We start from the raw sequence: 15,903 nt of genomic DNA on the forward strand, positions 1-15,903 counted from the left end.
GAAGAAATTTGGGGTTCTGGCCCCTTTAAGGCGCTGAGTTGATTCAGGAGAAAGGGCTATTAACACATAAGCTAGGAGTGAGCTGAAGACCAAGCATGTTTTGTATTGATCTAAAATGAGAAACTCAGGCAGTGAGAAAAGAGGGGAGAAAGGAAGACAGACAGGATGGTTGCTCCAAAGATCCGCTAGAGAATGGCCTGGAAGCCAGGAAATAATCACTGTGCTCCCAAAGCAACAGGGAGAGAGAAGGCACTCACCCACACCTACCCCTGAAACGTAATTGGACCCTCTAGGAACAGGTGGGATCAGGAACTCTACCGAGATCTAGGACAGGCTGGAGAGCTTTTCTGCAGCTATTAAGGAAATAGGTTTTGAGAGGGTTAAGCTATTTAACGTGAACATAGAACTTTCTGAGGTAACTTTAACCTCTGGGGCTTTATATGCTTATAAGATAAATATAGATTTTAGTTAATCATTTGCCATCTGGACAGATATAGATCCAGTAAACTGAATCATAAGTTATATCCCCTGTTTTAGTAAAGTTCAAGGAGCACTTGACTCGGGGTCTGAAAACTTGAGTTCAAGTGAACGGAGGAAGTCATGCGATCTTTCTTGAGTACAGCTTCCTTCCCTGTAAAATAAGACTTCAATCTATAACAATCTGCCTTCCTCTCATGTTTCTTGCAAGAATTAAATGGAAATAAAAGCACACTTGGTAAAATACTAGTTCTATAGGAATATATTGTTATTCCCTGGTGTATGCCTGAAGCAGGCGGTGCCTTGTTCTGAACTACCTGAAATGAGAGCGACCCTTGACCATGGTGTGCAAGCAAGCTGGACCGTCCTTGTGCAAGAGGAGTTAACACATCTCCGAGAGGGGCCTTGCATAAAGTCTACCGAACCCCTACAACCTCCCCCTAACACAGGATGCTTCAGTGAGGTTGCTATGTTACCTCCCTTGTGTGGCATTATGCTGCCACTTGCTCTGGCCCGCCGGCTGACTCTCCAAGGGCCCCCCGCCCCCAGCTCTGTCACACCTGCAGTGCACGAGTTCTGCCACTAGGGGGCACTGTAAGTCCCATGAAGTCCCTACCCCACCTCTCTTCCTAGCTCTGCTACCCTTCAAGGATGCAGAACCACATCAACTGCACCACACTTTCCATTGACCCAGAGATCATATATTTACAGAGCACCCAAACCACTTTTCCTCCGGTGCCAAGCTCTGCCTTTAAATTGCTCCATCAGCTCCTGCAGTCCAGCAGAGCTCCTCCCATGGGACCTCTGCTTTCTGGCTTGCCTGTTAAGCATTAAAATCTGCCCTGAAGCTAAACTCTTCAAGACACATGATTTAAGCTTTTCTTTCAGCTAATTAGATATTGTTCTACAAATAGGGCTGTTCTCTCTGAAAGATGAGCAGCAATTTATTTCCTCTGCCCTCTCCTTAAACTTAAACTGAACTGTAAAACATGGCCATTTGATTGTTTAGTGCAATCAGGAGATTATTTTGCAGGAGGAATAGATATCCATCTTCTTGATAACGCTAAACTAAGCTTGTTTGGGCACTCCGGCAGACAGCTGTGCTTAATCCCCCTTGTTCTTTTGAAAGGCGGACTCTGCGGTGTTGCAATGTGCTCCATGCTTCTGTAATCATCGCCTAAGTAACCAATTACTAGGTACATTAACATACCTTCACCCTTGGTGGAGGAATATTTTTATTATCCCCATCTTTCTGATAAAAAGATGATGCCAGGAAGTCAGGCTATTTGCCTAAGCTAAACAAGTAGGTGAATGGGGGAGCCACACAGTGAACACAGCTCTTTGGTCCTCAGATCCTGTAAAACTGTATACTGTCTGATAAACCCAACATCAGTTGAAAAGAGGGAATGCAAGATGATGCAGGAGTCATACACAGATTCAGCGAGGATTTCTTACAGTTCTTGATGAAGTACCGTGAGACCTTCTAAACTGTTCTCTGATCCGAGGGGCTCTTATGCATAGTGGGAGGAAGGACCCTTTCCGGAAATTGCCTCTTCTCTTGTGCAGGGGGCCGGGTCTTCCCGCATCCTCAAGACTGTGCCCAGCATTTGATGAACGGAGACACTCTGAGCGGGGTTTACACCATCTTCCTCAATGGAGAGCTAAGCCGGAAGTTACAGGTGTACTGCGATATGACGACCGACGGGGGTGGCTGGATTGTGAGTACCTGCGGCTGTTCTCCCTGCCCACCAGCATCGTCGATGCTTCAGTCCACCTGGCTCAGCACCCATCCATCTACACTCCACCATCCTCTGGCCATCCTTTCACACACTCCCCTCATGCCCAACCTGGGGCTTTGCATTGTCCTCAGGGCCTTGCTCAGCAGCCCATAGGTTTGGTGAGGCAGAGGAAGGAATAAGAATATTGAGGCTGCAGTGGCCCAGCCCAGTGAGGGAGCCCCAGGAAAACTGCTCCTTCTGTGGGGATAGCTCATGCATGAGGGAAAGGGAGCAGTGGCTCAGAGAGGCCCAGGGGTCTTGCCTGATGAAGACTGCGGAAATAATAAAGAAAGAGAGGAGGTGAGTCCCCTGCAGGAGGAGGTGAGTCTCTATGGGGAGATGATTAGGATCTTTCTATTGGAGAATTACATATGGCGGAGCAGATGAGGGGAAGAACCCGGAGAGCCCCCTCTAGTTACCAAGGCCACCCCCGTCCCCATCCTTCCCTGGCCTCTCTGGTTCTTCCCCAGAGCTGTCCTAGCCTTCAGGGAGGAGAAGTGGTGGGGAAAAGAGAGATACCATTTCCTGTCACCACCCTCCTCCCATGTGTGATAGGGCAGTACAGAAAGAAGAGGAAGGGCAGCCTGGCGAATGGCCTCACACATCAGTACAGGCCACTACACAGATGGGCGAGTTCCGGCAGCCCGGCCTGAAAGCAGAGCAGCATTAGCTCAGTCAGGGCAGATGGAAACCCAGCCCCTCCACCCACCCTCCTCCTGCGGATCCCTCCTCCAGCACCAACACACAGCGCTGGATTTTTCACAGTGCAAAATGGATAGTTGTTGAATGGAGTTAAATGGTGGCTGTGCTCGTAACAGCCACTCTCGGGAAGCATTTTCTTTTATGTTTCTGACATATTTGTGCCTTCTTCTTAAAGCCTAATTGGAAGTTGAAGTCGAGGCTGATGTATTGGAGGGTAAATGAAATTAGCACTTAAACAGCTCGGGAGGTGAATGATATGCAATTGCTTTGCCTGAAATAGGATGATGACAGCTCCTAGCTGATCTGAAGTTGGTCCCATTCTTCTGGTGAGAAATGCTTTCTACTGCATTCTGTGGTGCAGAAAGATTAATTTGAGAGTCAAGCCTATTTCCCTTGACTAGTTGGGGGCTTCATATCCTTTCTACGTTGCAGGGGTGCAAATAAGTGTCAACATTACACCCTGGCCTATTCTTCAAGCACCCCTGCGCTTCAGAGAAGGGCTCTGAGCATCTCCTGCGACTGCTGTGCAAATACCGAGCTCCGTACTGCAGTGGTGCTTAATCTGAGAATCTTTGTCACTGCAGATATAAAACCCAGTTATGGCAGTTTTACTCGTTAGAGTTTATTTTCCTTAGCATTTTCTTCATTTCCCCTCTTTCTCTTCACAGGTATTCCAGAGGCGGCAGAATGGCCAAACTGATTTTTTCCGGAAATGGGCTGAGTACCGCGTTGGCTTTGGGAACCTGGAGGATGAGTTTTGGCTGGGTAACGCCTCCTTTTTGTTTCCCTTGGAATGCAGCTCCAGTTCTTTGTCCATCTTTCTCCTCTCTGTGTCCATCTGGGATTATCAGAAACCCTGTGTCCGTTGAGAAGCTGACAGCTCGTGAATTGCTTTCAGTACCTCTTGCTCTGTTAGGCTCCACTATTGATCTGTTTCTATCTTGTTGTGGTGTTTTCCTCTTTGCTCTGTCTCTTCCCATCCTCATTAATAGTCTCTTACTGATGGGTCTTGACATGAGGCAACTTTTACAAAGGGAGAGAGCTGCCTGGTGAGGGGAGGGGGCAGAGGGAGCAACAGGATGGCTGGTCATCTCTCAGAAGCCAGACACCAGCCAGCCAGCCCGCAGGTCGGAAGAGAAATGAGACAGTCACTCGGCTCTAGTTCCTTGGAAGAATGTTATTACTGACTTGGGACGGGAAGGGAAAAAACGAAAATGACATTAGAGGTGACCGGCAATTTCCTAGAGGTCTGACACAAGCAGGAGGTGTAGCTTGAGAACTGAACTAGCGTGAGAAGGTAAACATACACCTGACCCAGGCAGATGGCAGTGAAGCCAATCCTAGAAAGCAGTAAATTTATTTTTCCCTGCATCTCCCTCTTGGTTGGATTTTCACAGTGATTATAAAGGGAGGCAGGGGAAAGGTGGATATCTGTATTCTGTATTCGTGGTCTCCTCTCTCTCTCCCCTGTCACTATCCCGCTTAGCCTCAACATCTTTCTCCTGGACGCTCATATAACAACCCCTCACTGGCCTTCCTGCCTCCTGGACCACCCATTGTCCACATGGCCAGGAGAATCATCTCCCTCATACCCAAATCTGAGCAACGGCTATAACCCCATTTGTGGAGCTTTTAAACCACTCCCCATCACCAGCACGTGAAAACTAAACACCTTGGCTGTGGTACAAGGCCCTCGTCTTGGGCCTGCGCCCCACCTCCAAGAGCCCTGCTGCTCTTCCCTGCACCCCGCAACCGACACCAGACCCCAAGCACTTTTTTTATGGAAGTATAGTTGATTTACAATGTTTCAGGTGTAGAGCAAAGTGACTCAGTGTTTTATATATATATATATATATATATATATATATATACACACACACACACACACACACACACACACACACACTTTTTAAGATTCTTTTCCATTATAGGTTATTACAAGATATTAAATATAGTTCCCTGTGCTATAAGTAAGTCCTGTTGTTTATCTATTTATATATAGTAGTGTGTATCTGTTAATCCCAAATTCCCAATTTATCCCTCCCCACCCCAAACTCCAAACCCTTACAATCACTAATGTTTCCTCTGCAAGGAACGCTCTGCCATCCAACTCTCCCCCTCCCCTGTACACCTTGCTGTGCTCTGTGCGTATTCAAAGGCCCAGCTAACCTCTTCTTCCTCCATAGGACCTATCCTACCCATTTTTCTCACCCTTTGCCTGTGGGAGAATTAGCTACTTTCTCTTCTGTGGTGCAAATCAGTGTCCATTTTCCTTTCTGTCTCTCTTGACTATACTACGTAAACTTCTTTCTGGGCTGGGACCAACCCATATTCATTTTTAACCTCATTACCTATCACAGTGGCCGGGGATAGTAGGTACCTAAAGTGTAGATAACAATCAATCAATCAATTAATAAGAATTTATTGAGTGCCTATTAGATGCCCAGATCTGTATTTGCTGTTGAACATAATAAAAAATATAAGGTAAAAATCACATAAAAACATTGAACGAGAAGTCAAGTAAATAGGAAAATATCCTTACCTTCTAAGAGTTTACAAACAGCTTGGGAGATAAGTATAAAGCACAGGAATCAATGCGCCCATAGCAGACAGTGCTCATGTTTCCCAAACCTCAGCTACAGTACACCCCGTTCACAATTTTTACCATATCTGGGAAACATCTGAACTATCACGCACTTGAATTTTCTACATCTCGCTTGTTTTTTTAAAGGAATCTACTGTTTTGTGAAAGAAACTTTACAGCAGTGCCAAAAATGGAAAGCTAGTCATCATGTGCCATAAATAAAAGGGAGTCTCAAAAATAAATGCAATGAAAAGAAAACAGTATATATATTATTAAATGCCAGTTGTTGCTGTGCTGGCGGTACTAAAAATGGAGATTAGAAAGTGTTGGGTGGAAACCACAAAGTACGAGAGTTACCGTTAGGATCAGGGTTAAGGTTTCCCCTTAATCTATTAAGAAAACGAGAGAATTTGGAAATATCTTTCTCCCTACCTGTCCAAAGTTATTTAGTCCTTATTCCCCAAATACTTCTCATGTCATCAGAGATGCCCTCCCACATTGGGAAACACTGTACTAATCGATGAGCCACTGACAAGAAGGCTGCAGGTACTCAGAGAAGGAAGAGTCAGCTTCCTGGAGAAGGCATTGAGGGATGAGTAAGAAGAATGCAGGAGGGAAGCACACAAGAAAAGAGGGAAGGCAGGGATCCTTCTGACATGTGCAAACGGGACAATGGAAAAACCATCCAACCAGAGCAAAGATGCAGCTCAGGGAAAGAAGAAAATGAGGTAAGGTGCGTTGAACAGAGGCGTGTTGTGGTACCTAAAGTGGGGAAGAGAAGGTTTGACTCAATGCCATAGGTAATAGGGAGCCGGGGAGGGCTCTTAAATAGAAGCCCGGCCTGGTGATGTGTAGTTCGGTGACAATACTCAGGTTAGGGGTAACACTCTGACCCATGGTTTATGTTGTAAGTTGGGTTCCCTAGAAGCAAAGCCTGAGACAGGGGTTCTTGTTCAAGTGATTTATCAGTGGGGTGCTCTCAGAAGGGGAATGAGGGAAATAGCATAGAGCAGGGGGGAAAAATGCAACAGTGTGATCCTGGTGGGAGATTAGCTTCAGTCTGATCCTCAGGGAAGCTCTGGAGCATAAACTGCTCCTCAGATTGGCCCCCAATGGGGCAAGGGGGCTGGGATTTGGTACCTCCTCATCAGGTATTGATGGAGGTCTGCCCCAAGGCATGGGGGAGGGAGCAGGTAACTTCCAGAGTAGAGCAACTCCTGTTCGGTCAAGGGCAATGATCCAGGAAGGAGGCAGCTGTGAGTTGTTGGCAGCTGGGGGCTACATCCACTGTCCAATTAAAGGGCATCTGGGCTGTCTGTGATCTAACCAAACTCTCCAGATGTGTGCTGGCTCCTATTTCCACTTGCCTTTGAAGGACCATTCTTCCCCCTCTGACAATTCTCTCTTCTCTCTACTTCTTCATTGAGTTTTCCCCTATACATCTTATACTAGAAAACATGCTGTAACATCTCCCTTCTTCAAAATAAAAACAGTAAAAAATTAAAAAGGGCATCCGGGCAGGGCACCGCCAGGATCCACCATATCCGCACAAGCACAAGCCTAGGGTAAGAGCAACCCGGCACGCAACATATAGCAAACAGCTTTCAACATATAACTAACATAAAGCTTGAACTCTCAAACAGGATAGGGAAACAGAGAGATCGAGGTGACCCTCAGCCAGTCATTTCACTTCTCTGGACTTCAGCCTCCTTTTCCACAACACAAAGAGACCAGCCTAAGTAATCTCTAGATTCCTTTCCACCTCTGCAATTTTTTTATTCTAAGTCATGGTGTACTCTGATAGATATCAAATGTCACAGTAAAGCAAGAGGACCCCAGTTCAGTAAGCAGGTAGGAATCAGGAGGACTCAGAGATCACCAGCAATGCAAGGGGAGTGGTTCAAAGTATGGGCAGGTAGTCAGAATCAGAAAGTCCCAGAGCACAGCCATCCAGGGCAGAGAGACAAGAAAATACATATGAGAAAATATCACCAAGGAAGAGCTGGGCTCTGCCTCACTCTGGACTCATGGGGTCTGCACCTTACAAGAATCTATTAGACCAAGGCCTGGGAAGCTTAGAGGCCAAGGAGAGAGTGGGTGGGGGAGGGTAACTGCCCAGAAAGACGAGTGAAGACGTAGCAGTGCAAGATATAGCAAGTAGATTAGAGAGAAAAGAACTGGAGTTAGGAGACAGGTGACAATATTCTCTGACCCAGTTATGGGAGCCTCAGGAGGGCTAGAGGCTGAGAGAACAAAGGGCAGTGTAATTAAAGGTGGACGGAACCCCCTCCCAGGCTACTAGGAGATGGTAGGATATCCTGGACCCCGAGGGCCTACTGTGAATTACTCTGATCAGTGTTTCTACCTCTTGCTTCCTATCACTCACACCAAAGAATTCACACCCATGTGATGCCTCTTGCCATCTTCAACTAACACCATGGTTTGGAGTGGGAGGTGGCGGGGGACAGGGCCTGGAATCCTGAGGCTCAGGGCTTGTCCGGTACTGGGTCATGACTAGATGGTAGGACCCCTGAGCTGACCTGCGGTGGGAACTCATCGGCAGAACTGGTCTGGTCTTTTTGCAGGAGGAAATTCAGTCTGGTAGGATCTGTTTGATAACAACGTGGGAAGGACTGAAGGCAAAAGCAATCCCAGTACCCCTCCTCTTTCCCAGAACATCTGTTTTGAGGCCACAGTCACATTTTGCTTCCCATTTCCAAAGCCACTGAGGCCAGGCTGACTGCGTTCTCTGCTCTCCTCCACAGGGCTGGACAACATACACGGGATCACGTCCCAGGGCCGCTACGAGCTGCGCATAGACATGCGTGACGGCCAGGACGCCGCCTTCGCCTACTACGACAAGTTCTCTGTCGAGGGCAGCAGAAGCCTGTACAAACTCCGCATAGGAGGCTACAACGGCACTGCAGGTACCTTGGCCCCGAGCAGCCCCCAAGGGCAGTGGGCGTGCAGCAGGACCGGGCCCCATGTTCTAGGCCTGAGCTGCAGAATTCCCCGCTAGCCAAGGTGGAGGGCAGAGGGCTGGAGCACTGCCTCTGGTCCACGCTGCCCCTCACCACTCAGGTGACCTGAAATCAATTTCTCAGGACTTCAGCTTCCTCATCTGGAAAATCTTAATAATGATGCCTGTCCTAGTTCACAGAGCAGTCAGGAAAAATATGTGATAAATAGAGCGGAAGTGTTTTTAAAGTTAACAAAAAATAGTACAACGTGAGGGTGAAGGATTATTTTTCTTGTCTAGATTAATCAACATAGGCTCTTATCCAGTGACAGCATAATCATCTATTGTCCGGTAGAAATCTCCCCTGTAATGACATCTAGGAAAACCATCTTTGAACTAATAGAAATAAGACAGATCCCCCCCATTCTGAGCTCTACTCCCCTCCATCAGAAGTCACCATAACACCTCCATCAAGGAACACACAACAGCTCCTAAATGTTCCCCATGGGCCACATTCCTTTTCATTCCTCCACGAGAACCCCATACATGGTCACGTTTTCTGTACAGATTTTTATGGCACTTCCACTAAGTAGACCAAAACCATCTCTATAAGCTCTGTTGCATTAATAGTTTTATCAGAACATAGTATCCAGTCTGCTTCTTAGCCTTTGCCAATCTATTTCCAGGGTTCTCTTATAGCACATTTCCTAAAACCTGTTTTGCCAAATATTCCACTATTTGGTACATGGAGTTATTGGTCCTTTCATTAACTCCAATTATAGGGCTAAATGCTAGGATATAAATTTAGCAACATTTTTATAACTCTTGGAACTAAGAAGATCATCCAAGTGTTGCCTCTCCAACGACTGCATCTGCTCAGTTATTTCTCTGCTCAGCCAGGTACTGTTACTCCAAAGAGAAGACACACTTTCCCCTGTTGTTTGTCATATGGGAGATCATTCCCAATGGCGATCAGACCTGCCCGAAGTGCCCCAACAAAACATCCAATTTACCACACTTTGGGCATAAAATAGCCATTGAAATGGAGTGTATTAAACAAAATATCAGACTAAATCATTGCAAAAATAACCTGATACCAACCACTCCCTAAGATTAGAATCGTGCCTGCAGAAAAGCAGTTCTTATTTCTCCCACAGAAAGAGAAGCAAGCCCTCCCACTTCCTTACATGGCCTCCCTCCCTCCCACCACTTCACCTGCTCCAGGCCTATGCTCTTACCTGTCTAACTTGGGCCCAGCTGCTGCAGCCTCTGTTGCAGCTCTATCTCGCTACTGGGCCCCATGGAGGTCATAACTGTTGGACTGCGTTCTACTGTCATGTCTCAGAGGCAAGTCCCACCAACAATTTGGCCAATCATCATAAATTAATTGCAGTCTGACCTCTTACGTCATATATTCAGTTCATCTTCTTCAAAAGATGAGAAACTAGGCTTATGTAGGCTGCCCCCTTCTCTGGGCAACTTCACACAATGGTTGTTCTTCCCAGGTTGGAAGGTCTCCAGGGAGGAAAAGTCCATCCTCTCTCTGGCATTTACTATTGCCCAAGTTCCCTGGCCTTTATCTTATATGTTGCTCATTTTTACTGGCCCTTCTGGCAACAATCCATCCCCATGGCCTCCAATTCCAAGTTCAGCCCCTTCTCCCATCTCCGTTGTTCTCAAAGGCTACAAAAATCCAAGTCTCTAACCAGGACTCTAACTGGATTAGAACTGAAAATTCCAAGTCAAGTTATCAATAAAAGGCTGTTGAGCAACCCCTAAAAGTTCATTGTGTGAATTGTGAGGACTCAAAAGAAGCATAAGACATGACCTCTGCAAGAACTAAACATCCATTTACAAAAACAGACCATTAAGAAGCAACTCACCACAAAATGAATGGTACTCACTCCCAGTTTACCGGGCATTCAGAGAAGGGGGTTCTGGGTGGTTGAAAAAGGCTTCATGAAGGCAGTGGCGTTTGACTGGGATCCTGATGGTAAAGGAAACATTCCAGGGAAGGAAAATCCTAGGAGAAAAATCACAAAAGGAGCAGTTACCATGGAGGGAGGGAAAGTGCAAAGGGCCTGGCTGTCTAGGACAGGGTGTGAGTTCAGAAAGAATAAAAAGAAAGTGGGTGGAGCCAGGCCCTGAAGAGCCTTAAAACGGAGGGGGCAGAGGAGTTCTGTCTTAACATGGTGGGCAGTGGGGAGCCACGGTGGGTCCTGAGTGACACAATGGATGTGGGGTTTTAGGAAGATCAAGGTGACAGCCATAAATAGGATAAAGTAAATCTGAGTGAAGAACAGAGACCAGCTGGAGCTGCTGCATTAATCCTGGTAGGAGATCATAGGAGACTTGACTGATGTTAGAAATTAAGAGAAAAGTACAAATCTGAACAGCAGTTTGAGAGAGAAAAACCAAGACTTAGATAATGTACTGAATATATGAGGTGGATATACGAAGCAGAAATGGGAGGGGGAGCCAGATTTGGGAAGGGGACATAGACCAACATCAGGATCGTATCTGAGAAAGCAGAAAGCAACATCAGAGTGGAAGTGGGAGAGAACTGTTCCAAGGGAGTAATGAGGTCAGCTTCTAGACTACAGGGAGACAAGCAGGAGATGAGAAGGTAGGAACGTGGGTAGAGACAACATAGGGAATTGATGGTAAAGAAAGGGTCTTTAGAGAGTAGGATTAATTCAAGATTTTTTAAGACAAAGGATATGAGTATGAGTTAGGGTGAGAGGAGATGAAAACCCTAATATATATATATAAAGAAAGGAAAAAATAAGAAATCTTTTCTGCCTTCTCCAGGACCTGGAAGACATGGGAAAGAATGAGTTGCAGGTAGTGGGATTAGCTCTGGGTGGACACAAAGCCTGGTTTTTTAGAGACTAGGAGGGGGAAATGAAAAAGATGGGATAGAAATAATGACATATGGACTTAGGGACCCAACTGGCCTGAAGGAATCAGGCTTCCCCATAAAACAAAGATCATCTTCCTAAGAGTTAAGTTGTGGCCAGAAGCACTTGGAGGCATTGAGTGGCCACTGTGAGTGTGGACTCGGAAGCCACAGGATCAGAACTATGACCTATCCTGGCTTAAAGTGACCTCAGAAGCATCTAAGACAACACTCATTCAGTAGCGTGAGCCCCTTCACAACATTTCTAACCACAAATCCTGCCAAAAGTTTGGCCAGTAGGTATAAATTACGGTTTGATACCTCACCTCAAATACTCGATTCATATGAGTCCCCTGCATAACATCCCAACAAAAGAACACCCAGCCTCTAAGAATAGAGATCTCTCCATATCTCCAAATAGTATATACTACTTATAAACAGCTCTAATATTTAGCTAATTTCTCCTCATATATTTAGCCCAAATATGCCACCTTGCAGTCTCTACCTACTGATCCTCATACTTTCTCAAAGAGTTTTTGTTTTTTGGGGGGATCGTTTGTTTGCTTACTCAATAGTCCATCAAATATTTGGAGTCAGTGATAATGGACACTGTCCCCTTCAAGCCTGCTCTTCCCCAAGATACAGCCCTGGTTTCCCCAACCACTTCTCCTCTGACATGGTTAGGATTTTCTTATCATCCTGTTTCCTATGGACAGGAACTCTAGTTAGCTAATGTCCCTTTTCACATGTGGCCCCAAGTTCTGAACAGGGGGATGTTGGGTGTGAGCTGACTGGGCCTGATGAGCCATGGAGAAAGCCAGGCTGTACGGTGTTTGACCCGGACTGGCCCAGGTCACCATGGCTCATCACTGTCTCCTCTGAGACAAAAGGAGCCGTGAATGTCTGTGTCCCAGTGCTGGCCTGAAAGAAACAGATGGGGATGGTGAGGTGGAGCTGAGTGGACAGAGTTCTGAGCAGAAGGCCAGGGCAATGAGGCACAGTAAGTCCCCCACAGACAAACGAGTTCCATTCCGAGAGCGCATTCGTAACTTCCATTTGTTCGTTAAGTCCAACAAAGTTAGCCTAGGTACCCAACTAACACAATCGGCTATATAGTACTGTACTATAACAGGTTTATAATACTTTTCACACAAATAATACATAAAAAGCAAACACACACAAAAATAAACACTTTTAACTTTATAGTAGAGTACCTTGAAAAGTACAGTAGTGCAGTACAACAGCCGGCATACAGGGGCTGGCATCGAGTGAACAGGCAAGAAATAAAGATACTGTACTACCGTACTCTATACAGTACAAAGTACACAAAAGCACAACTACTTGGAGAGGGTGCACGCACGTGACAATGTGCGCCAGACATGTGAACCAACTTACGTGATTGGACGTGCAAACACAGGTTCGCATCTTTGAAAGTTTGCAACTTGAAGGTTCATATGTAGGGGACTTACTGTAATGAGCTGGGGAGAGCAGCACGGAAGTAGTGGACCCAAGGGGTAGGTGGAGTAAGAGCTCAGTGCAGCCAGGCTGAGGAGCCAGACAGGAACCGAGAGGTGAGTGGAAGGTCTCTTAAGTGGACGCCAGGTTTGTTGGGCATGGGTCAAATGTCCAGAACATCCTGACAAAAGAACAACAGGTTGGATGGCCTCATGAATGTGTCTTTTTTTCCAGGGGACTCCCTCAGCTATCATCAGGGCCGCCCTTTCTCCACAGAGGACAGAGACAATGATGTTGCAGTTACCAACTGTGCCATGTCATACAAGGGGGCTTGGTGGTATAAGAACTGCCACCGGACCAACCTCAATGGGAAATACGGGGAGTCCAGGCACAGCCAGGTGGGTGAAGCTCTGCCGCTGCATGAATGACCCAGAGCCATGCAGCCCACGTCCCTTGGCTTTATGTTCTAAGTACACAGGTGGGTCTTATATTTCCCTTTTAAAAAGATACACTCAGAGTGTTGAGAAAGGACTCCCATAAAGAGGAAAGTAATGCAGACACTGGGATAAGAGCGGAACAGAGTTGAAGCCAGGGGAAGAAAAGGGAGGCACCTGGACTCAGGAGCTGGAACTCACCCAGAGAAGCCTTTGACAACCAGTCAAGTCCCATTTCATTTCCTCATCTAGCATATCCCATGAAAAGCTTATCAAGTTCGGGGACAGCTTCAGAGGCTCAGCTTCATCCAAAGAAGTGTCCTAGGAAGGGAGAGATCAGAAATAGCAGTGTAAATGGGACTGTCTTTCCCCATTAGAGACCACAAGTCCATAGGCTGGGTTGGGTGACAGGGTGACCAACTGGGCCAACTGGGACCTCTCCAGTTTTAGTACTGAAAGGCTAGCGGCCAGGGCACCCCTTAGTCCTGGGCAAACCAAGACGGTTGGTCACCTGATAGGTGGAAACCACCTGACTCTCCCATCAGGAGTGAGCAGTCAAACACAGTTATGCTCTTCGAAATGCTTCTATACTGTTGGGAATCTGAAATTCAATACTAGTTACTGGTGCATGCAAATCCTGAAACCAAAACCAGAAAGCCAGCAATAAGGAATGACCTGCAACACATTCCCATTATAGACCCAGGCCACTGGCAATGTCTAAAGAGAAAAGCTAGAAAAAAACCTCTGCTCTTTTGCCCTTTTTGGGAACTCAGCCTCAAGCTTCACGTTAATGGAAAATGATTAAATGCACATCTTGGATTCTCTACTCTCATCATCCCCTATCTTTTCAAGCTGGCAGTTCCGTTGAGGGGGTAGGGGTGATCTGACATGCTTATCTTTCTCCTTCCCAGGGGATCAACTGGTACCATTGGAAAGGCCATGAGTTCTCCATCCCCTTCGTGGAAATGAAGATGCGCCCCTACAGCCACCGTCTCATGACGGGGAGGAAACGGCGGTCCTTGCAGTTCTAAGCAGTGGGCGGCTGCGAGCCAACTGACCTTTTCTGTCATTTGTTTGTATTTTATAATATGAAACAAGGGGTGGGGGACATAGTAATGCTTTGCAACATATTAAGAGCATTTGAAGGAAGCAGGATGTAGCAGGAATCAGCTGAGAATCAGCAGCTCATGGTTTCTGCTGCCCCCGGGCCTGACCCTCTGTCTCCATGCTCCCTCCTACCCCGTCATCCTTAACCTACCCCTCTTTTCCCACCAAGGAGGAAAAGTGAGACGTTTTCTTAAAAGACCAATTCAAAGGCAAATCCTGGAGTCAGACTCTGTGACGGTGACAGGCACGTGCCTTCTTTCCTGCCCTCCTTCCGAGATGCCCTTCACTTCCAGGTATTGCGCTCTGGTCACTGCCTTGGATGGCCAGGTTCTCACCCCAGCCCAGAGAAGAGGCCTCAGCAAGAAAGCTTTGCCAACAAGTCCCCTTAAAAGGAAACAGATTAACCTCGCCCCCTCCCAACAACCCAAGGCCTAACGGGCCAAAGATTCTCATCTGACACTCTTACTCTTACCAGCCAAGTGTCCTCTGTCACCTTTCAAGAGTAGTGGCCTCTTTTCCAGCCAACCCATCCTTTGCCCACTTCCATCCTAACCCTTAGACCCCCTACGGCCCCACAAGCGCAACCACTGTTTTGGATTTTAGCTCCCAAGGTGTTGCCTGCCCCTGGCCTGGGCTGCATAGCAGCTGTGTACCTAGGGGTCATAAGTCCCTGCCCCTCCCTTGGGTCACAGACAGCAACTTTCTTTGAAGATGGGAGGGGGAGATAATTGTGGTTTGTAGCACTTTGGGGTCAGGCATGGAGGAAAGGACAGAAGAAATAGAAATCAGGGTCCCCGCCATTGAGATGACCAGTTCCATTGGGAACACGGATCTCACTTAGCTCCATTTTCTCTATTTCTGGTCCTATTTGTCATGGGTTTTTTTTTTCCTGAATTGCAAACGAAAGGCCTCATTCCTTTCTTCAGCCAGGCTCTCCTTGGGGGTCGGGGGCAGGGGGGGGCGGTGCTTAATAAGAGTCAGAAGAAGTTATATGACCAGCCAGCCATTCCCCTGACTGATAATCCTTGGGAAGAAGTGGAATTTTAGGGGTTTGGTTTCAGTTTTCTCCTCTTTTTTGGTCCTGTGAGAAACAGGAATGACCTCCTTAATGAGGTGAGCTCATGAGAAGCCTTTCTCCATCTTCTTTTATTATTCTGCCTTTGAGAGGAAAAATGAAAAGTGCCAACGGAAATAACATCTAGAAATCCAAAGGTGAAGAGGGGAGGAGTGCGGGCCTACCTCCCATTTTATGAGGTGTGCTCTCTTCACTGGCATGATTTGATTTTTAAACCCAAGAGAGCTGGAGGCTCTAAAAGCCATGACCCTTCAACTTCTCCAATCAAATGTCAGCTGCAAGCATCCCTGCAGCATCTGCCAAAATCCAAGCCCGGTCTCCCCAGCTGCCTTTTCCCTTTCCTCTCCTTTTCCTTAAGGCCCCAATTCTGTTTTTTGTAATGCCCACATTTAGTCAAACTGGGGCATCCTGGGCCTTTCCCAACAGATCACGG

At 46.8% G+C, this 15,903-nt stretch overlaps 1 protein-coding gene across 1 annotated transcript in view; it reads left to right on the forward strand.

Moving 5' to 3' along the window:
* The window catches only part of TNR (tenascin R), an 82,693-nt gene extending 68,341 nt beyond the window's left edge, over positions 1 to 14,352 (forward strand). Inside the window, exons 17-21 of the mRNA XM_022556645.3 lie at positions 2,044 to 2,195; positions 3,626 to 3,722; positions 8,307 to 8,468; positions 13,089 to 13,252; positions 14,200 to 14,352. Coding sequence (XP_022412353.2) covers positions 2,044 to 2,195; positions 3,626 to 3,722; positions 8,307 to 8,468; positions 13,089 to 13,252; positions 14,200 to 14,319 — 695 coding nt within the window. The 3' untranslated portion in view covers positions 14,320 to 14,352. The remainder of the gene's footprint in view (positions 1 to 2,043; positions 2,196 to 3,625; positions 3,723 to 8,306; positions 8,469 to 13,088; positions 13,253 to 14,199) is intronic.
* The last annotated feature ends 1,551 nt before the right edge of the window (positions 14,353 to 15,903 follow it).

This window comes from Delphinapterus leucas, chromosome 1 (genome assembly GCF_059928025.1).
Source record: "Delphinapterus leucas isolate spDelLeu-1000000601 "Yukka" chromosome 1, BTC_Dleu_Yukka2, whole genome shotgun sequence".
Taxonomy (NCBI): Eukaryota; Metazoa; Chordata; class Mammalia; order Artiodactyla; family Monodontidae; genus Delphinapterus; species Delphinapterus leucas.